This window comes from Vespula vulgaris, chromosome 2 (genome assembly GCF_905475345.1).
Source record: "Vespula vulgaris chromosome 2, iyVesVulg1.1, whole genome shotgun sequence".
Classification (NCBI taxonomy): domain Eukaryota; kingdom Metazoa; phylum Arthropoda; class Insecta; order Hymenoptera; family Vespidae; genus Vespula; species Vespula vulgaris.
In genome coordinates this window covers 9781806-9804592 of record NC_066587.1, presented here as the reverse complement: position 1 = coordinate 9804592, position 22787 = coordinate 9781806, and the positions used below count along the sequence as shown (strand labels likewise).

Below are 22787 nucleotides of genomic sequence, written 5' to 3'. Positions count from 1 at the left end.
CAAAATGTACAAATTTAACAAGAAAATTTTAACAATTTAATACAATCATACAAATTGAATAATTTACAAACAATAATAAATATGTTTATAAGATGAAGTATTATCTTTTAGAAGTATGATACAAAAAAAATACCTTAGTAGATGTATCGATTTTAATTTACAATTTTACTACTTGAGTTTTTAAAAGTAATTGGACAACTATTTGAATAATCATCAATATGGCCAAGATTATTTAAATATGGTACATTCATGTTCACTTGTTGTCTATGAAACCTTTAGAAACAATTAGTAATAGATACGTACATACTACTTATTAAATATAACCACTGAAAGTTCATTATTTTATCATTTTAGAAAAGTAAAACTTACTTTTTCTTTACAAGTGAAATATCATGAGCTTTGTACTCATCTTGATACGTAGTTCTCCATCTGCAAAATTGTGTTGCTTCGTTTGAAGTACTGTCCCACCAAATTTGTAATGCATCCTTTATACCAATTTTTGTCAAATTTCCAAAATCTTCTGTTAAATCTTGTTCTGGTAACCATCTATTTTTCCTTCAATTGTTTTATTTTATATAATTTTATTACTTAATACATATGTTTCTTAAAAAAAGTATTGTATAACAAATTAGCAACCTTAAATACATATTTTGTAAGATAATGCTATGTGTCAGATATACACGTAATATTACCTTATATTGTAAATCCTTAAATGTGATTTTTGTGATTGTGTAGGTAGAATTCTATAGCTTAAATCATATGTTGTGGTCATGTTGTTGTAATATGACTTTCCATGATTATCCATTAAGGTACCTTTGAATAAACCCTTTTTACATATAGAAATTATTCAATTGAAATATTTAAGTAAATCTTTATAGTACTTTATATTTATAATAAAATATTGCACAATATTTAAGTGAAATTTAGACGTAATAATAAATACATTTATTATTAAGATATTTATCATATATGACTTACCTCATTTTTAATTTTATTATTCCAAAATGGTACTTGATCTTTCTTGTATATGTCAATATCATAAGATTTATAATGTTGCTTATATATTGTTTGTGTGTTTGTTATCCACTTATTAGAAGGTATGTAAGATACGCGACGGTTAAACCAATTTCCTATCAAAACTTTGGAATCATACTTCTCTTCGCTCACTGTAGGCGCACGATCGAATTCATCTTGTTTATTACTCAGCTTTGTAGATAAGTCGGTCAACGATAAATTTATTGAATGTTTCAAGTTACTGCTTAGCACGGGCATCTTAATTGAATATAATACTAATTATTTTTATATTAATTATAATCATAACATTAATACCGCTAGTAATGCAGCAGATTATGATAATGACAACAATATTTAACAGAAAGTAATATTAAAATGTTCTAATGTACATTAGGACATTCAAAAATATAAGTAAATTTAGGATTATATTTATTATGATATTTTAAATAAATAGTCACGAGTATATTAGTTTTATGGAATTTTATGGAATTTTAATGCATAAGTTATTTCTTTTATGTAAATAATAATAATAATAATGAGTAGGAGGAGGAGGAGGAGGAGGAGGAGGAGAAGAAGAAGAAGAAGAAGAACAACAACAACAACAACAACAACAACAACAACAACAACAATAACAAGAACATTAATAATCTCTTTGTGTTGGATACATCCCACGTAGGATACACAAATGCTTAAAGGTACATCTTGGTACGAAAAAATATACAAAATAATAATGATGATAATGACGACGACGACGATGATAACAATAGTCATAATAATACTTTTTAGAAGTAGTCAGAATTAAATACAAATATGTATTGCGATTTATATTATCTCGATTCTAAAGCCTCTCTGCATCTTGCACACGAATCTATTATTTAGAATTAACTATTTTGAAATTATAATGCTTCATACTACAATCCTTGAAACTGTTTCAGATGAAGTAGATCTGAACGGCGTATTTATAAATTCAAAAATCATTTTAAAATAAATGGCTAAAATGAATGATAAAATGAAAGCATCTGACTTCGGATATAATAAACATTGAATGTTATTGTAAATTTTGACGATATGAGTTTTGATTTCATGATTTTAATTTCTTTTATAATATAATTTATCAAGACAAACTTTAGAGATAAGAATAAAGCAATAACATTTAAAACTAATTTTTCTTTTTTATATGATAAGAATATTGTCAAAAATCGTCCATTTACAATTTGTAATGATTTTTTTACCGAAGATAAAGTTATTTAAACATTGTCATTATTTCTATTATTATAATTATATAAATTAGTTATTAATAACTTCGTTATATATTAATATTTCGTGTAGCATTTTAAGGATCATATTTATCTTACATACACTTCCAATTATTTGCTTTTAAATAGGATTTAATACATGCAATTATGAATTTCTGTTACTACGAATCCAAAATCGTGACATTTAATATGTTATTTATTCACTGTTTAAAAATAAAGTTATTTGCAGTTAAATATTTTACGTCAAAAATTAATTAGTCTAAAATACATAAATATATGAAGGTAGACTGCGTCGTATTTCGAAATATATATATTGCATATATGTATATATAACGATAGAGATATAAGTAACATATTGTACACTATGTTATACTTGTCCAACATGGTCTTTTTTCAAATGTTCATACAAAATGTGTATTTAAAGGCGTAAACAGATTCAAATGTTAAAGCAGGTAAGAGAATTGAGAGAGTAGGAAAGAATTTGGCAGGATGGGCCATAAATATATAAAATATTTTAATGTCTTGTTTGAGTTAAAACTATTTTTTGAATTAAACTAGATTTTTTAAAAACATGAAAAAAGTAATAAAAGCAGACTTCCTCCCTCCTGGTTACCCTCTTGAATGTATTACATTTTCAAGTTTTATGATTTAATATTTAATAATTATTAAAATAGTGAAACATAATTTTATTACTAATTTGTTTATTTTCTTTTACATTCGCATTGCTCCATTTACAAAGATAGCAGCTATAGATCAACCTCCTCTTTAACAATAATAGGCTATGTTTATGTATAATTGCCAACTGAATACATAATTTTACAAAAATTTAATCATTTTAGATACCGATTACACTTTATTATATAACGAAAAATTATATTAACTGCATTGACAACTTTATTATGTGTTATAATTTTTTAATTGATTTATTAAATTTCTATTTAAGAATCCTTTGAACTAGATTGTTTAATTAAATACTGAAATATTTCATTAAAGTAATTAATAAAAATATGAAATATATTTTAAATATTTACGGGTAAAATAACTGAAGTGTTATAGAATAACCTGACTTATAACAGATATCATAAAGGATATAGCAATATCTTTTTTATTTCTTATAGAACCAAAATGCCTTTACATGTAAATGCAATATTATATAACACTCAGTTTCTAATAAATAACAATATTTGAATACAGCTATACGGGTGCTCATTCCAGTTATAGACTGTTTATTTAGATAATTTAAATTAATTTTCAATCACATTCAATAGTATATATCTTTATAAATCATAGATCAAAATTATTTAATTTTTTTTTAAATGTAGTTCATTAAATATATAATTACATTGTGCATCGCAAAAGAATAAAAAAGAATGTAAAACATTCTATCTTAATAAGAGATATAACATTGTAGAATATATAACGTATAGTAATGTGAGCAATCATGATTTTCCTTAGTCTGAAAAATGTTTATTTTGGCTACATTAAAAGAAAATAGATACACTTTCAGTCATCCTTTTATAGGAATTATTTTATAATTTACGATGCTATACCCTTTACATCTCATTGGAACATACATCCATTGCATTTTGAATGCAGTGCCATGAAGCTTACGATTATTAGTATTAATTAATTATAATCTGTGTACACTTTGCAATGATTCTTTATTTTTATACGGAAGTGCAAAAGAGCATTGATGCTTATTCGATGTTCTATAAAAATAAATGTTACGGTATACTGAGATTTTATGTCATGATTCATTAGTTACAGAAAAATACATGAATCATGATAAAAAAACTCAGCAGTGATTTTTTTTATTTATAATAATGAGGGGAACCTAACAGCATTTTTTGTAGATTTTAAATAACAGAGTATTAACACATTAAGCATTTCGGGTGATTAATGTATACCTATGTTATTTGTGAGCAGTGTACCATGGATAATAATATGTTTATTTAAATTAATATAAAGACATTCAAATGCAGTTATATTTATATATATTTGACAAGAATATTTTTAAAATAATTGCATTTATTCTACACTCCAAATTCGTTTTTACTATGTCGACAAATATAATTTTGCTGCTCATATCACAAAAATAAGATAGACCTAATGAAACAGACTATTATATGAAAGAAATTTTAAAAATGAAATAAAAAAATAAATTTATTTTATCTAATAAAAGTTTCTTGATATGGAACAATAATTTATGGATAATTTCATAAAGTATATTGTATTACATTTAATAGAAAAGGAGAGAAGAAAAAGAAAAAATTTATTTTCAATTTAAGGATATGCAAAATTTGCAAACTATATTTACTATACATGGCTTCAATATTTATATATGTATCCCAATTATAAAAAATATTATTTAAATAGTCTATTCCTAACATTAAAATAATTTTAAGTGAGATATGATTGTAATTTTGAGAGTTTACAACGAGTTTTAAGAACGTAAACAAATCTTATTATTAAAATCCAAATTATCTAAAACTGGTAACTTCAAAATTAGATTCAGCACGAAAGACTTTAAAAATGATAAGTATTTAATATATTTGTATAGAACGCAAAGCATTTGTTTGACGAACAGCTTTCATTTGTCTTTAATATAAATTAGAATACAAAATAAATTAATATAAGTGAAACAATTAGCAATGTTTAATGCTGCGATAATTGGCTATATAAAAATAATATATGTAAATTGAAAGTGAAGATGAAAGATCTTTTCGTCTATATTTTTTTTTTTATAAATATCATTCGCTTTTGGACCTACAATTTTATTGGTAAGAAACCAACGTACTTAACTATCGTTAAGTGGGTACACCAAATAGATCCAAGATTCGATAAGATTCTTGACAATTGTAATCTTCAATAGCTACAAAGGGAGTTTTTTTTTTATAACTAAGAATACTTATAAGCCATGATTATTTCTACTGTTCTTTTCAAGGCCGCATATCCGATCATATCTCTTAACTGAATTAATAACATTTTGTTTCCAAGTCTAATAGTACCATCCAAAACATTCGATTTTGAATGTATTTATCGTAAGTTTAATGATACTTGATATTACAAATAAAGTCCATGGTAGACCGGATGTTATAACAATAACAATCGCATAGTATTATTATTGTTGTTATTATTATCATTATCATTATTATTACCATTATCTTTACTATCATTATCATTATCATTATTTTTATATATTTTTAACTTTTTGAAAAAAATTATGCTATGTAGTTACAGAAGAACAAAGCTATTTTAGCAAGATTGTTTCGTGTAATTGAGAAAGAATTGAGAATATTTATGGTAATTTCCTTTTTTATAAGTGCAATTGAGTTAAATATTTATATATGGATAGGACATGCAGCGCATTGATAAATTGATGCACTCATATTAGTATACTTTTAAGCACATGCTTGTTTCTACAAAAAAAGAAGTGACGGTGCTTTTTAAGATTATAATACATCTATTGCCTTTAAAATATAACATTTATATGAATACACCATAGATTGGTTTGTTTCGATCTCCTAGCACCTCAGCACGCAAAGCGTTCTTGCGATCGTGTTCTGCAAAAGTGAAGGATTTGACGTTATACTCAACATTACTATACGTTCTTAACCACGTTCTCCAAGAAAAAAACTTAAGCATATGACAGAGATATATGAATTAATTTTTTCCCTAAAGTTTACACCACGTGTCCGAAAGATCACAGAATTGGAAGTATGTATTACATTTGGTTTTGGAAGAGGAAGAAAGAAAAAAGCGCAGAGATAAAGAAATAACATATCGCTAAGTTTGTTCGTTTGTTATTTCGTGACATACAAAAGTATTCTGAAGAAAGTATCAGCTTTAATACCTCTGTCAATTCGTAACAAAAATATCGTTTTAAAATAGTGAAAATAAAGTTACAAAATCGTTAGCATGACAAATCCATTCACTTACTCTAAAATGTAGAGCGGCCTGAAGTGACTCCTTTTGTACAAAATCGAACAAACCCACGATTTCCCAATCATAATGTAGTATCTTAATTAAGAGCATCTAAAAAAAAGTAACAGGTAAAGTGAATTTATTCTATATGTGTATAATTTATTTCATATAGATAAATTATTGCTTACCACGATTGCCGGTTCTAATAGCGTTAACATTGCTTAAATGATGCTGACCAGCTCGAATAGGCTTTGCAATTTGTGCACTAGGTCCACGACGAGCCAAATTTTTCTGTCTGACAGCTTCTTTAATCCTATCTACTTCATATTGGTAACGCTTACGATCTCGCATTGCACCTTCTTTGGCATCTCGCAAAGCTGTTTCCAAAGCTTTTACACGTTCAACGGTTGTCCTTAATTTTTTTTCAAGTTTAGGTAATTCACATCGAAGATCCGCATTATCTCTGACTAATTGTTTGTGAACCTAATAAAAAACGAAATGTGACAAATGGAAACTTGCTTGAAATAGAACACGTGTATTATATCATTACAACATAAATATAATTACTCTAATTGCGATACTAACCTTCGTAAGCTGATCTAGATTATTTTCTAAAAAGGAAATCTTTTGCTTCTGAGCCAGTGAGCCACCATCGTCCTCATTGTCCTCAACGTGAATTGATTTTTTTATCCTAGTCTGCAAGTCCTGAACGAATAATTTACGTAAATTGTGAAGTGTTTGCAATTCTTTGCAAACAGTATCCTCCAGTCCTTTAAGCTCTTTTCTAGCCTAAAGTTTTTAAATTCATATTATAAGATAAATTTTTATAAACGGTAATTTTAATTTATCAAACAAGATCATAACATACTTGTTCTCGACGTTCATGAAGCAATATCATTTCCTGGAGTTTAACCGATTTATTTACTTCTTCCTGCTTCAATCGTTCATAATCCGCTTGCATTCGTTGATGGGCTAAAGTGAATTTTTGATTCAAATCTCTCAATTCACTGATCAAATCTTGTTTTTCAGATAATTCATCCCTAAGCGCAGCGACCTGAATATTAATTTTATATATATGATATGTTGAATACATTATTTTAATTGTTTGTTTATATTTTAAATTCTTACTTATATAGACAGTAGATTTATTTTTTATAATTTTACCTGCTTTTGGTGTACATCACGCAGCTGATCCATTTGCTCTTCTAAAGCTACTTTCATCTTTGTAGCTGCTTCTTTCTCTTCTGCTTTCTCTTTATTAGTAACTGCTTGAACCTGTTCTGCTGCTTTAAGCTTTGCACATTCTTCCCGTAGCGCATCTACATCTTCCTCCAAAGCACGTTTTCGAGCTTCTGCTTCTTTCATAGATTCTGATAATGTTTGTGTACGAGCTTCATGTTGACTGATTAGGAGCCGACATTCCGCCAAATCTTTTTCATATTCAGAAACCTAATATCCGTAAATAAATAACTTTTACGTATACGCATGCAATATATTTAAATAATAGAGATCGCACTAATTTAACTTACTTTTTTGTTGCAATCCACTTGAGAACTCTCTAATCCTTGACAACGTTGAACTAAATTTTTTACCTCTGATTTCATTTTACTAATGAAGAGTCTTGCAACTGTGAATTCTTCTTCCAATTTACCATTACTTTCTGGTGTAACCTAATTTGTAAATAAAGATCAAATCGTATATGAAACTTACACAAGGTTATTAAATGTATTGGGGTAAAATTTATTATGTAATTAATTCAAAGTAAAGTTACTTTAAGATTTTCATCACCACCTATAGCCACTCCAATTTCTCCTAAATCTTTCAAAAAATTAGCAAACATATCAGCAATACGTTTTCTTTGATGAGCAGACATATCACGCAATTGTTGCAATTCAGATTCAATATTATTTAATGTTGCTTGTTTAGCGAGAAGTTCCTCTGTCAATCTTTCATGCTGTTTATTTTTCAATTCCACCTAAAGAAAAAAGAGTGCAAGTCAGTTACACTTCAAATTGATTATTATTCTACATTAATATCTCTTTATCCTCTTAATAACTTGGTATACAAATTCTTTCTGAATACTTTAAATCAAATATTGCTGTTTTTGAATATACTATTATAATATTAAATATTTTTAAGCTTAATCTATCATTACCTCTTGTGATTTTTGATCATAATTCACTGCCAATTCTTCTAGAGCTTGTAAAACTTCTTTGACTTCCTCTTTAGCACTTTCATTTTCCTGTTGTATTCTATTCATTTCTTGCTGCAATTGTTCATAATCCCTTCTAGCGCTCGCAATCAATTCCTCTTGTTCTTCCATTTGTTCCTTTAACTTTTCAACATATTGAGATTGTTGATTAATCTCTTCGTCCTTGTCATCCAACTGTTGATACAGTCTTTCACGTTCTTCTTCTAGTTTTTGTCTTTCTTCATTCGAAAGAGATCCAGCCATAAGTCCACCACCAGGTGTAGCAGGCAGAGGACCGTCGTCAAGTTTGCCTGATAAAGTAAATAATAGTGAAATCACTTATTAAATTGGACAATACAAAGGCAGTACAGAGCAAATCATTTTTCATCATTCGAAATATCAATGTAATTTAAGAAATCATATTTCTAGAGTATTAATATAAATAATGGGAGACGGTATTTTAATTTTCAGATCATTACCTTCGACAGATGCAGTAATTGGTGTAATAACATCAGGTCCTTCCACTAAACTGACTTGTTCTTCGGGTTTTACAGTCTCACCTTGACGCCAACGAGACAATTCTGCTTCTAATTTTTCAACTTTGCCTTTAAGTCTAGCAGCCTTTTCCTTCTCACGTTCATAACGGCGTTTCCATTCTTCCGCAGTTAATTCTTCATTGACACACACAACATTCTTTATAGTTTTGGCACGTTTACCTATAACAAGAGAAATATCTTTTATTTAAACAAGTGTTTAAATAAATACCGTAGTTTTTAATTAACGACAAAAGAGTGGTATATATATTAACACAAGACTCCTGTTCTATCATATATATTACCGAAATCTAGAGTTGACTTAGTCTCTGATTCGTTAAAACTAGCAGGTGAACAACAAATGATAATTGTAGTTCGAGCATTGCCACCAAGTGATTCTTGCAAAATTCTTGTCAGTTTAGAGTCACGATAAGGAATGTGCGTTTTGTTGCCATCGGCAAGCGCAGATATAACGTTACCAAGAGCAGATAGAGACTTGTTAATATTTTTTGCCTCATCAAGAACAGTACCTTCAGCTCCAGTTTTAGACACCTATAATTTATGAAAAATCAAATATTTTGATTTCTCAGATGATGAGGATAATTTCGTTTGGTTGTTACCTTTTCTGAACCAGCCAGATCAACGAGATATAATTTTCCTGAAAGTTTTTTTTGATTCTCAAGATTTTCTTGTTTGACATTAATTAAGAAAACTGAATGAGAACGAGAACTGTGTTCATTCATATTGGTTACAGCGATATGCCGATTAGACTTTCCTTCCTCGATTACTTCAAAAACTTCTTCCGGACTAGATACAAATCTTTCAGTTGCTCCTTTTACAAACGGAACTCGATTTTTATCTTCATGCACACTTAAGTTTACCTTAGAGACTGAAAAACAGAATAATATATATATCATGTGTAATATATACGTTACTATAATAAACTTGACAATTAAATATCATACTATTTAACATATGATTTATTTTTTATCATATTTATATATAACCGTTATAAAAATGAGACAAAATTGAATTTTTTAATAGTAACTTATAAGATTGCAAGCAAGTACTTACCATCAAGAAGATCTCTAATCTTGTCCATGTAAATTTCAAAATAAGATACTTTAATATGAAACTCTAAATTCTCCTCCATAATATAAATATGATTGAAAATATCATTAACGATCCTTGGAATGATACCCTGTTTATTAGGATCTCCAATAACACCTTCCATTGTATGGGTTTTTCCTATGAAATAATAAGTTAAAATTTAGTAAAATACAAATAAATCATCTGTTATTGTACATTTATTAATTTATAAACTATATCTTACCTGATGATGTTTGTCCATAAGCAAAAATGGTACCGTTATATCCTGCCAATACATCTGTGACAATAGATTTAGCTGCTTCATTGTATACTTTGTCTTGCGTAGCATTTGGTTTAAATACTTTATCAAAAAGATATACTTTTCCCTAAAATAAATAAATATGTACATACATAGATAATTAAAATATATGTTTGTATAAAAGCAAAAAAGTAATAACGTCAAATATAAATAATAGAAAATGATACCTATATATGCTGTAACTTCAAGTATGTAGCATTGTAAGTTTATAATTTTCTTTACGTTATAATAACATTTACTAGTATTTATATTCTCATTAAATAGTAAAGATTATCATATTATATATTTATATGTACAGATAGTAAAAAGAGAAGAAATAAACGCATGCATGTATATATCCTTTATAGTCATATAGGAATGTAGTATAAAAATTATATTAAATCTAAATCACAAAGGATTGAATCTAAATTAAAAGGTTGTCTTTAACTCGAACAATTGAAAGAGAAAACGTAAAATGAACAGGCTGCAATCGTTTGAAGGAAGAAAAAGAAGTTCAACGACAATTTAATCAGGATCTGTTTATACGATTATAAACAACGAATTATACAAAAAAAGAAAATAAAACAATTCAAAAACAGTTGTCTATCGTAATATCGCGACATTAGGGTGATGAACGTTACGTTAATAAGAGACTTGGCAGGAATAGAAGAAAAGGACAATAGTGTTAGCTCCACGAAATAAGAACATACCCCAATCGAGATGCAATTCTCCTCTCCACCGGATGGGAACTTGACAATAAACTTTGAGCCAGCCTTTTCCTCAGAGTCATTCAACGGTCGAAACCTGCAGACTACCTTAATACTATCCTCCGCGGCTATCTCTCGTTCTCTCGGCGTCTCCATTGCCATTACCTTCAGTACGTTCTATGCCACCTTCTTAGATTTCACACTTTTCAGAGAGTCTTCCTCTTGTTTTCCAATATTTGAGCTCGTTACTCTCTTCTATAAATGATACGTTCTCCCTACGTTCGTAGAGAGCACAAGCGACGCGATGAACGCGCGCACCGCATCAAGACCGACGGTCTATCGAACGCTTCTTTTCCCAAGCTGTCACAATGACGATCTATACCACAGCCACGGCCCGTTCTCTCTTTCTTTCTTTTTCTTTCTTTCTTTCTTTCTTTCTTTCTGTCTTTCTTTCTCTGTCCGCCCAGTAAGGCAAGATGGCGACTGCTCGGCCGATATAAAATAATTCTACACGCGACAAAGAATAGTTTTATTGCCGTTCGAAAAAAGGATTACGTGCACCTTGATGCTTCGTCGGATGTATTTTCCGCGAGACCTACTTACATCCTTGATATATAGCGGAACATAATATCGTTTCGCGCTGATTTCTTCACGAACCTACCGGAATAAGTATTTTCACCTACTACGATCGATCGGAGGGAGACATACCATGACGAAAGTTTCAACGCAATCCCTCCAAGCGACCATGCGCAACCTGCTCCCTTCTCCTCCTTTTCCCCGACACCTACGTAAGTACAAAGTAGCCTCTCCAACTGCACGAAACTAACTCCCTCGCACTCGCCTCTCTCTGTTGAACATTCATTGACGCTGCCATTGTTTATGTGTTTCTTCATATTCTCTATCTATATACGAATATATAATAAATTGCGTTCTCTTGAATAGGTTTTCACTTTAAGCAAACGAATTTTGGTTCATGACAAAAATATTCTCAGTTTATTTCCTGTTTATAAAGAGTATTGAGTAATTATGAATAATCACAGTTGTTAATTCTTTTCCGTTGAAATTAGGAATAATTCCAGCAGGGCGCTTTTACCGTTTTTACTGCTGTTAGGAGCTGAATTCTAAACAGCTTTTCTTATTGCACTGCAATTTACACCATTCTTATACGTGACGTATATACAGTATAAACAAAAGATGAATCGTAGATTCATCCATAGGATTTTGGAGTTTCCAACTAATAATTGTTTAACCATACGTCATCCTTGTGCGAGCGAAAATAATTACGACTAATAGAATACTTAAGTATATATGCGTACAATTATTACACGAGGAAGATTTAAAGTAAATTAAATTATTAAACCAAAATTCATCGATCAATGTGAGATTCTTCTAAAATTTAGTTTTAACTTCGAAAATTGAAAATAATTGAGTTACATAATCCATATTTCGCGAAATGAATTTGTGCTCCCTTCTTTTATTTCCATTCTTAAATTAAAATATCATAATATCTAATGGTCAAATTCACATAGTTAACTTACGAAGATTAGAGTTACCTTGAATGTAATTGCATCTTACTTTTTGTAGTATTTTAAAAAAGTTTTATTATGAACGTTCTAATTGGTCGTCAGTATAATTTCTTTTACACCATTGGCTATTTAACCATGCTGTACGGGAAATATTAAAAATTGTAAATATCATTATTAATTTGTATTATTCGATAACGTCTTTTGATATTATTTAATTGAGTCACTATGTTTAAAATAAATAAATGAAGTATACTTGAAAATATAGGACATATAGGATATGTCAAATTTATGAAAAATAATATATATTTTCGTTGTCAAAAGAAATGTATCGTTGCTATTATCATCGCGCTCTCTGTTGGTAAAATTGTATACGAAACTTATCATATATTGGGTGGTTTTCATTTACCCATTCATATACCCTGACACACATCGAACACGGGCAGTGATATACACATGATGCATTGTGCTTGATGAGATGATGTCTTTATAAGAGAAGATGTCTTGTTGTACTTGATAATTCTTCTTCTTTTTTTTTAGAAATTAATCTATTTTTATTGCTAAATTTTATTAAATTTATATTTTTGTTGGCTATTACTAAAATATTATTTACATTTACACTTGAATTTCGAGTCAATCGAGTAATTCTAACTGCGAAGGATAACAGTTAAACTTTTTCTTAACAAAACAATGACTATATTTTATATTAATACGGGATTAAATAAAACGAAGCGTATAATTAGACTTGACAACACTCAGAAAAGAAAAAACTAAAGCGTTCCCGCGTTGTTAAAGATCATAGCCACGAGTATTGCTGGAACAGGATTGGCTGGACAAAATCGCACGTTAAGTAGCAATTGGTCACGTAATGTTACTGTGACTACATGAGAAAGTCTATCGTGCCACCTATCGCTGTATAGTATAAATTATTATTGAGTTTATAGTTTCTAATTTTTCCGCTAGGTAATATAGCATAATGTTTGATAATATTGCTGTCATGGTAAGTAGTTATTTTGCAAATGAAGTGTATAACATGATAAAAAAATACCGATAATGTTAATGTAGCACTTCTTAATATGTACTATTTTTCATTATTTTTTATTCTAATTTTATTTTAAATCGTTGTGCTAATAAATTTTGCAGTAATTTTGCTAATAAAATTGCACTATAAATTCACGTAGACATTTTAAGGCTTATATTTAATGTTAAAATCAAGAGTGTATTAACAAACTATTTGAAATTCTGGACGTATTTGTACGCATTTAACAAAAAATTTTAACTAAAAATATATAGGAGAACGTTGATTTATTGTCCAACTTATGTCAAGTAATAAAAGTAGTTATAACAATGAGAAATACGTAAGTATTCGTCTATATTTAACAGAAGTCAATTTTAGAAATTATACTGATATGTTTATAAATACACTATAATGTATATATTTGTAAAAGAAGAAGCTATACGAAGCTTCTAAAGTCTGTCGAATTATATATTTAGAGAAAATGTTAACTTATTTCTTTTCTTTTATCTCCAGAGGATGTATAATAATCAAATGAAATTTAAAATGAATACGAAATAATAATAAAAAACTACGATTATGCTTAAAAAGATATGAAATTTTTATTTTATATTTTTTCTTGCAAAAATGTGTAATAATAAATTAATAATGAAATTAATTAATAATAAATTAATATAAGAAATTTGGTCAATCGTATTGCGAATTGATGATCGGTGGGTCGTATCGCGGATAAGTTGTGAATACTTCGAAGTAGGCCATGGTTTCTCGGATTATAAGGATACCAATGATCTTACGTAATATTGTAAAAGTGACAAATACCTTACGCATTTAAATATTTGATGCTACATCTATTCGTCCGATATAAGATACCGATTGTTTTACTGCTGAGAAAAATTTTCTTTTAGGATTTTCTGGTAGAAGAATTCGCTTTCATCTCCTGGCAAGTTATTTTCTTTTAAATCATGCTTTGCAAAAGAAAGTATGATCAGCTGTTAAGTCGTTATCTTGTTAATAATTATATCTAAAAGAAAAGCAATATTTATAAAAAATAAAAAATTATACGTAGTTAATTGGCCCCCTTAAGCTTATATAATTTAGCTTACAAATTTATAGGTTCAGGAAGTTTTTAGATTCATTCTTATTGGGAGCAGGTTCTCTCTTTCTCTTGCGATTATAGACGTATTACATCGATTAGTTTTCTAATAAAAAAAAAGAAGAATATAAAATTACAAAGATTATATTTTGCAACAAAACGTAACAATGTTTTTTTTTTCGTTCACGATTCTTTCTTTTTCAAATATTTTAATCGAAGTTATGTTTGTTTAAACAATAGAAAATAAACCACTTTATTGATATGTCTTTAACGTATTTACCTACATGTGATATATTATCGTTTTTTTTCTGGTAAGGATAAATGAGAAGAATCACAGTACTTATTTGTAAACATTGAATTGCTAGTAGAAATATGTTGCTTCGAAAAGAACACGCTTCTCGCGACAAGTCGTAATGTCACGTCTTCGGCATCTTTGCGAAACGATTTGGTTTTGCCGATGCTCCTAGCATTCATGATTACTTTGTATAAATACCGATACATGGTGTTCTTGCGTAATCGGATAACCAACTACCGTCCTTCTGCGATAATATATTTTCCACACAGCTACGGTAACTTTTCATTGGATTCACACGAACGTGTTTGTCACCAAAATAGCTCGAGTAGTTCCACCATTAACAAGAGTCGTAGACTTTATCAAAATATTCATCATATCGTTATTTAATTTTTTTATCTTGCCGAAAAAGCGTGGAAAATAGTTGGAAAGTATTATTTTGTATGATTCTTTTGTGAATATTTTTCTAGCAACATTTTAAGTTGTCAGAAGTAGGCATCTATGCTATTATTTATTAGTAAAAGGAATTTTATGAACTTGCAACTTATATAAAATGTCATATTAATCATTAGTATCATCATATTAGTGTTGTCTGTCTACATTAATCTAAATTAATATAAATTAGCATGAATTAATCAAGCTGCGCTTAAAATGAAATCATGATCAAGTCTGTAAATATTCTCTGTTCATAAAAATCCTCTGGATTAGAAATGTTTTATGAATCAACAAGGTGTTAATAATAGTAATCAAATTTAAATAAGAAATTTTAAGAATATAGCTTTATATAAAGTAGTTATCTCGACACGGGTACTGCGTAAAACACACATTGATACAAATACGATAGAAGACAAAACGAAGAAGAAAATACATTAAGATAATACGTTCAAACATTCAGCACCGAATGAAGACAACTCGATTGGATTTTGACGTATGTTATACTTCTGTATACACACTTTTATATACTCACCGATCGTTCTAATACACATAATGAATCTTTAGTATAATCGATGTGAGGCAAAACACTTTTTATACTTTTTTGTTTGTAAAAGGTAGCAAATATTGTAATGTGGATAAAATTAATAAAATTCTATATTGCCTTTAAATTTGCGGTCCATTCTTAATAATAATTTTTTTTTAAACCGATGATTTTTCTCAGTATCATTTTTTGTTTAATCAAGAAGTTGTAATGATTTTTATCATAAAATGTTCTTAATAATTCTTTTCTCTTAGAATTTCAGTTTTGTATGTATTCTATTGAATAGCATAATAAAAATTTCTTATTGTCGGGTGAAAAAGTTGGAAATACTCTCTCGTTTTTGCAATTTTTCATAACTTTTTTATGTTAAAGTACAATATCTAGAATTATAATCGTTCGAAAACAGTAATACATCAATGAAAAAGTAACGTTACTTACGTTCATAATAATTCTTCTTTTTTAAATTCATTGCGACGTGTTGACGTTACAACCTCGAAGTCATATATAAATTGAATTAATTTATGTATCCCTATAGGACTGTTAATAATTAACAAGTGTTTTCTATATAACAATAATGACGACAAAGTCATTGACGTCGCGTTTCATTTTTATTATCGTTTACAAAACCTTGAACGAAGGCCATCGCATGTCTATCTTTTGTGGAGTTTCGTTTACTCTCATCTCGAAAATATCTGTTTTTATTCAAATCTACATACTTCAAGAATCAAGTTTATACTATTATATGGAATTACGTAGTAATTATGTATCAAGGCCGTTTGGATTTCGGCCAATTTTTCTTTTTATTATTTTTCGTTATGCGTGCAATAGAAGCAACATTTTTTCTATGAATCCTTCTCTTATCACACTATTACAGTAGTCTTGTAGTTATTATCGTTAATTTTTCATTTCTCATTATGATTCAAAATTCTTGATGTTCGCGAAGATAATTAACGAATCATTGGCACATTCGATAATTTATCGTGGAAAGTTTTCAATACGTCCATGATTTACGACGATTTCTCTAGTCGTGGGTGCGGATCCATCGTGACGAGACTTTCGGATGATTATCAAGGTTAGTATAGGAATGAAACCGTCGATTAAACTTTCGCACAAATATCTTATCTACAATAAATTTCAAGTTAGTTTTGATGTTTCAATTATTATATTTCAATTTAAATATCCGAAATAAAATCTAATAAGAACATAGAAAATATATAATACAAGTAGAAAAATATATATAGAAAACATATAATACGATTGCTTTTGTCATTAAAACGTATCAATATTTTCCTACGTTATGTTAATGTTCTCCATCCTTTTCGAGCTCTATATTGTTATTGTTTTTTTTTATTTCATTTACGAAATATGTACAAATTCGTTATGGCACTACGTTGATTGTGACGTAACTTTAATTGTGATGTAATATTTAAATATGGTATTGATAGTAATTTTTTGTAATTACAATATCCCAAGAAAACATTATTTTTATATAAGAAAAAAATATCCGCATATATACTTGATTGCGTGATCGGTTGTCCTTTTAAGTTCAATAGTCCTTCTAAAAACATGCTTGAATATGTAAAATAATATAAAATAAACAAGATGTATAGATCTGTGCAGAAAGGAGTAAGTATCCGATAATTTACGGACCATAGTAAATGTTTGTATGTGTATGCGCGCGCGGATAGAGTGTACGGCCAGTGACATAGTGAGTGGTAGGAGGGAAAACAGTGCGGTGCTACTACCTGGCAGTAAAACTGAGTGTCCACGAACGACTAAACGATGTATAAAAAGAGAAATAGCGAGAAAAATGGAAGGAAAGAAAAGGAAGGTGTGTACGTTGTGTGGAATATGTGGTGTATGCATGTATTGTTGGAAAGAGAGAGGGAGAGAGGTTAGAAAGAGAACGACAAACTCGAGTCGGCGAACCGAATCCGCTCAGCGATTCCAAAGTCCGCTGGCAGGTTCAGTTGTCTTCGAATCCCCGAACTGTTCGGACGTGGTTTGGGCCGAGTGATTTTTTTCTATTTTTTCGTTTTTTTGAACTGTTGCACGTTTTATACATATTTTTCCTTGTTCTCTCTTTCTCTTGTTTTCTTCTGCTCTTCCTTGTCCTTCTGCATGCACACGCGCACGCGTTACATATTTTCATATTTCCTTAGGATACAAAACGCGCGAGATTTAGATATTCACGAAATTAATTTTGAGTTTATTGCGCGGTAGAGTGTTTGGGTATTCGCGTGCGTGAAACAAGAGAAAATCGTACTTTCCATCTCTGTCTTGAAAGAAAAGCGATATAAGCGATAAAAATTTTGAAATTGAAAAAAACCGAGATTTGAAACGTCATTGACAAGGCTTTTTTTGTCGAGCCTTCGAACGAAGCTTTTTTCTCCCATTGGAAGATCTCTGCGAGAGCGGCTTACTTGGTTTTATTACGACGAAGGATATCGACGTGAAAGAGACGAAAGATTGGAGTATTTTCTCAAATTCTCGCAAAGAGGAAAGGAACTACACCTTTTAAAACGTGAGTATTAGTTTTGTGTACTTTTCATATCCGGATTCACTCTCGATACGACGCATGCGTTGCTTTCTTTGGACGTGAAAGGAATCCGAGAAATCTTTATATTTTCTCGACATAGTAATCGTCCTGTTGTACTTTCGCCATTTTTCTGTTTTTTTGTCATATCAAAAAAAAAAAAAAGATCGTTCATGTTGAAATGTTTTGAAATATGTATCGTATGGTGTAAATGTAATGTATTGTTCTGAGCATCAGTAACTTATGTGGAACTATGTCGTAAAATATCATATATTTCTCGGAGGTATATTTGTCTCTTTGCATAAAAACCCAGTGTTTGTAAACGACATTTGTCGTAGTTTTCTCGAGAAGAGAAAACACGGCTCGATACGTTCATGTATAACATTCTGCTTTGGGCATGAAGAATGTAGATTTATCTGTACATTCGCGTAAGTACGATGTCTTTAGTCTATTCATGACACAGGAAAACGATAATTGTAATAAAGATTACTTTGAATTTCATCAATAATTAATTTTTTTATATTAATTGATTATACTTTTCTTTTTATCGCTAAAGAATACAATTTAATTGAAATCAAAGAATTTTTCAAATCCTAAACTAAGACCCTTAGTGTGTATTTCCTTTCTTTTTGTTTTCAATAAAATGTATTTAGTTTTTATTTTTCAGTCTATATATTATAATTATAATACAATTATATTAATGAGTTGAACTTTAGTGTATAAATGAAATATTTAAGGGAAAATGATACTTTTGTTAAAATTATGTTTCATGCGTAACGTTTCCATCGATTTCTTTAGGACTGTCATAAATAAATTAATTGTTTTTACTTTATATTTTTTATGATAACTTTATATATTTATATTGTGAACTATCGATAAGTGCGGACGTTTGTTTTTCTAGTAACGTCCGTTTTTCTGTGATTCATCTCTTTCGTTTTTCATTTGTCTTTATGCATGTGTGTGTGTATATAGCAGGGTATCCCATTTATTTCGAAAAATTGGAATATCCTCTGAGGGATTGAACCTATTAAAAAAATTTTTTTACAAATTTATTTGATATGAAAGGAATATTTCAAATAAAGGGGATATTTACATCAAATTTATTTGATATAAAACATCATATAATGTCAATGTGTTGTTCCTTATGCTTCTCTAATTACCAAATATATATATATCAAATATATATTACCAAATATACACGTGTATATAAAATAAGAAGTTCGAATCTTCGTTTACTGTATATAACCTAACAGCCGGCAATCATACAGTCTTAAACTTCTTAGACACTTACTAATTTATAATATAATATTAATTTATAACAATAAATGATCTCATATGGCAAGTTGTTAAATTTGTTTTGTGTCCAAAACATTTCAAGTCCAAAACAAATGTCATCATACTATAAAAAGAAAAATATACGGTTCCATTTAAGAAAACGAATTTGACTTAAAAATTTTCCCGAACACTTCATTTGAAAAAAATTGACATCAAACAAATTTTTTTTGGTAGATTCACGAGATATTCCTATTTTTTGAGATAAACGAAACGCATTATATGTATACGTATGTGTCAATCTATTGTTTACCTAATCAATCTTTTGCAGCTATTTGTTTCCCAATATCCTATCATTTTAGCTTATGCATATACATTTACATGAGTTCTAATTGTTTAACTGTTATATAAGAAGAATAAGAAGAAGCATGACTGGATCTCACATTTAATGGCTAAATTATCCTGTAACTTTTTTCTTTCAATAAAATATTCTTAATGATTATTTTATGGTTCTCTTGATAGTTTAACGTATAGATAATTGAAGCTATCATTAGTCAAGCAGAAAAACGATTATTCGAAGATTTTCTCGATTTTACTAAATTTTACAATAAAGAGTATCAAAATGCCGATATGAATACAGTTTAGTGATGTGATTAATGGTTTAATGATTTAGCGTTCCTCAAATGAAATAAATTCTCGTCAAGTATTATTGCGATTAAATTTTTCGTAACATTTTAAGTCCAAGTTATTTTAATCTTCAATCGTTAATCTCGATAATATCAAATGTTACAAAGACGTGCGTTGTATGCAAGTAGAGGAAAGTTCAGCGGCTCCTTTCTAAGCGAGATATGTGTAAGTATTTACATGCATATGTTGTATGTACATAATTTTTCTAGCATGACACATTGCGAAGGAATTTAAATGGGCGGCTTTGTGTAATAGCATCAATCGATACTCACAGGTGTAGAAAAAAATGATTTTTCTTTTGAAATCATATTTTTAAGTTTCCTCCCGCTCTTACAAAAAATCGAATCTCCTGATTTAATGTATTACGAAAATAACGCATAAACATAGAAAGTATTCGCAAATAATCTTACATACGTTTTTCGAAATAGTTAATGTTCTCTGCACTTGGATATATCAATCGAAATATAGATATTTTTTCGTTATTGAAATTAAATTAAAATTATAAACTTCAGATTCTATTGGACATACATATTCTTATTATCTACTATGTATTATATACTCTTCCCCCCCCCCCCTTCTTTTCCTCTCACATCTATTGAGCATGATACGCAAATTTTTAAAAACCTTAAACCCGAAAATATTACTATACGCATAACAAAAACGCGAGCAAGAAGATAGATTCCTGTAAACATTCCTGCGAGCATGTGCACGTGTACTTCATTCCTCACAAAATTCACGCGCACAGGAACGAACGCGTATGTCACTTAGGATAGAATTTCATGTTTCGATACGTGAAAGGACTATATCTAGGAATATGAGTACAGTGAGATAACATCAATTCGCATTTGAATTTCACAAAGCCTTATTCTCGCTGAAGTAACAACAAGAAACTTACTGTTGCTTCTTGTTGCTGCATGTTTCAAAACATTTTCAACAAACAGCATCTTATAAAAACATTTTGTCTACACTAAACAACATAATCTGAGGAACACTTGTGTTTTGTTTCAATTCCTTTTGTTTTCAAAAGTATATTTATGTGGTTACTAGAGGAGAATTTATTTATATTGCCAGATGTAGCCTCGTGTTTTATGTTTCTCTTTGAATTTCGCCGTTGAGTAGAAATAGGTGATAAGCGGGGACATTTGTTACTAGATACAGAAATTTAGAGAAATATTTGATAACAAACGACGACTTTTTCAAGATACACAAAATATGAATAAAAATTCCTTTGTTATTCCTTCAGTGTGGATAAAGCTTAACACGTTCACGTCGGCGCGTACCACCAGTGGCTCGCGCTTGAATCTTATATACATTTGAATTTTCCGTCAAAGTGTTGCGTATCACCAAAAATTTAATTCGATTAGTAACTAAAAAAAATTGCTATATAGTTAAACTTTCAATAATGGATATTTAACGTATATTAATCGTAAAAAAGTAGGATGAAGCATTAATATGAGCGCTGTCCCATAAAAGCAAAAACAAGCGCCAGCGTGAACGTGTTAAGAGACAAAAACGTGGACTCGAGGAAGAGAAAAATGAAAGAGATAGATTATAAATTTATTTTTACAGTAATACCACGAATACGCGTAAACAAATTTCGATCTTGTTTAATTCGAGATTATGGAAGGTCGTCAAGATTCTTTTCAATATTCTTCTTGATTAATCGTAGACAGACACATGTATATGCAATGGAGATAACAAAAAGAAAATATAAAAGTACATTGAAAGTATTTAACTGTAAATTCTGCCTCAAAGGACGGCTTGATTAAGAAAGGAAAAGATATAGAAAGACGGTTCTCTTTATTTAATTCAGTTGCATATAACAAAGTGCATTTTTGCTATAAACATTTTAAATTGATCTAGACATATATGTAGAAGGTACACGTAGTATAATAATAAATACGGGCGCACCTTTTCACCCGGCGATTCGTTGTGAAACGAACGAGCGTTCACTGGCTGATCCCTGACGAAGACTTTCTAAACCGCGGCGAATACAACGCGCACACTCTGGCCACGTGGCTTCGTTTCACTGAAAGACTGGTAAACATGCCTTCTGTCGCGAAGAGCTTTGATTACTTCAACGATTATTTTAATAAAATCTTCAATTATTACTCGATTATGTTATTTGTTCAGATTTATTAATTGATGTAATTAATATACAAATTTTTCATTTAACTTCATGATCAATGGTAGCTCCAATTTTGGATACTGGAAATGATAGCAATATGGTGAATCTTTTATTGTTCTGAAAAAGGAATTTACTAGTAATTTGATCACCGAAAGAGAATTTTAGCAATAACTCAAGCATTTTTATTAGTCAGTGAAATAAAATAACAGTGATATTTCTAATAGAAACAATATCACCTATATACATATATGTA

The 22787-nt window shown here is 29.4% G+C and overlaps 3 protein-coding genes across 7 annotated transcripts in view; 1 reads left to right on the top strand and 2 right to left on the bottom strand.

Annotated features, from left to right (window-relative positions):
- Window positions 1-26: 26 nt before the first annotated feature.
- LOC127073099 (cilia- and flagella-associated protein 107-like) lies at window positions 27-2803 on the bottom strand. Of its 2 annotated transcripts, XM_051014181.1 has the most exons (5): window positions 2374-2803; window positions 979-1272; window positions 693-826; window positions 370-555; window positions 33-273 (listed from the first exon to the last, which is right to left on the bottom strand). In XM_051014181.1, the coding sequence occupies exons 2-5, from the start codon at window positions 1270-1272 to the stop codon at window positions 153-155; spliced, it is 735 nt and encodes a 244-aa protein (XP_050870138.1). In that variant the 5' UTR covers window positions 2374-2803; the 3' UTR covers window positions 33-152. The 2 variants fall into 2 exon arrangements, with proteins under 2 accessions (XP_050870139.1, XP_050870138.1); XM_051014182.1 differs by lacking the exon at window positions 2374-2803 and having other exon boundaries at window positions 27-273; window positions 370-546; window positions 979-1957.
- Window positions 2804-2954: 151 nt separating this feature from the next.
- On the bottom strand, window positions 2955-11699 carry LOC127073088 (kinesin heavy chain). Of its 3 annotated transcripts, none has more exons than XR_007785664.1 (15): window positions 11016-11699; window positions 10252-10393; window positions 9993-10166; window positions 9539-9807; window positions 9224-9470; window positions 8865-9101; window positions 8350-8696; window positions 7966-8169; window positions 7724-7864; window positions 7359-7643; window positions 7063-7248; window positions 6780-6983; window positions 6383-6677; window positions 6210-6305; window positions 2955-6125 (listed from the first exon to the last, which is right to left on the bottom strand). XR_007785664.1 is itself a non-coding variant. In XM_051014144.1 (14 exons), exons 1-14 carry the CDS (start codon window positions 11172-11174, stop codon window positions 6292-6294), a joined length of 2904 nt encoding a protein of 967 aa, XP_050870101.1. In that variant the 5' UTR covers window positions 11175-11699; the 3' UTR covers window positions 2955-6291. The 3 variants fall into 3 exon arrangements, 1 of the variants encoding a protein (XP_050870101.1); XR_007785663.1 differs by having other exon boundaries at window positions 2955-5833; XM_051014144.1 differs by having other exon boundaries at window positions 2955-6305.
- The window catches only part of LOC127073095 (UNC93-like protein), a 40429-nt gene continuing 29310 nt past the window's right edge, over window positions 11669-22787 (top strand). Inside the window, exon 1 of one of the 2 annotated variants that reach the window (XM_051014171.1) lies at window positions 11669-11800. The gene's annotated coding sequence lies outside the window, so the exon portion shown is untranslated. Of the gene's footprint in view, window positions 11801-17494; window positions 18436-22787 lie in introns of those variants that run through there. The other variant, XM_051014168.1, reaches the window with a different exon arrangement.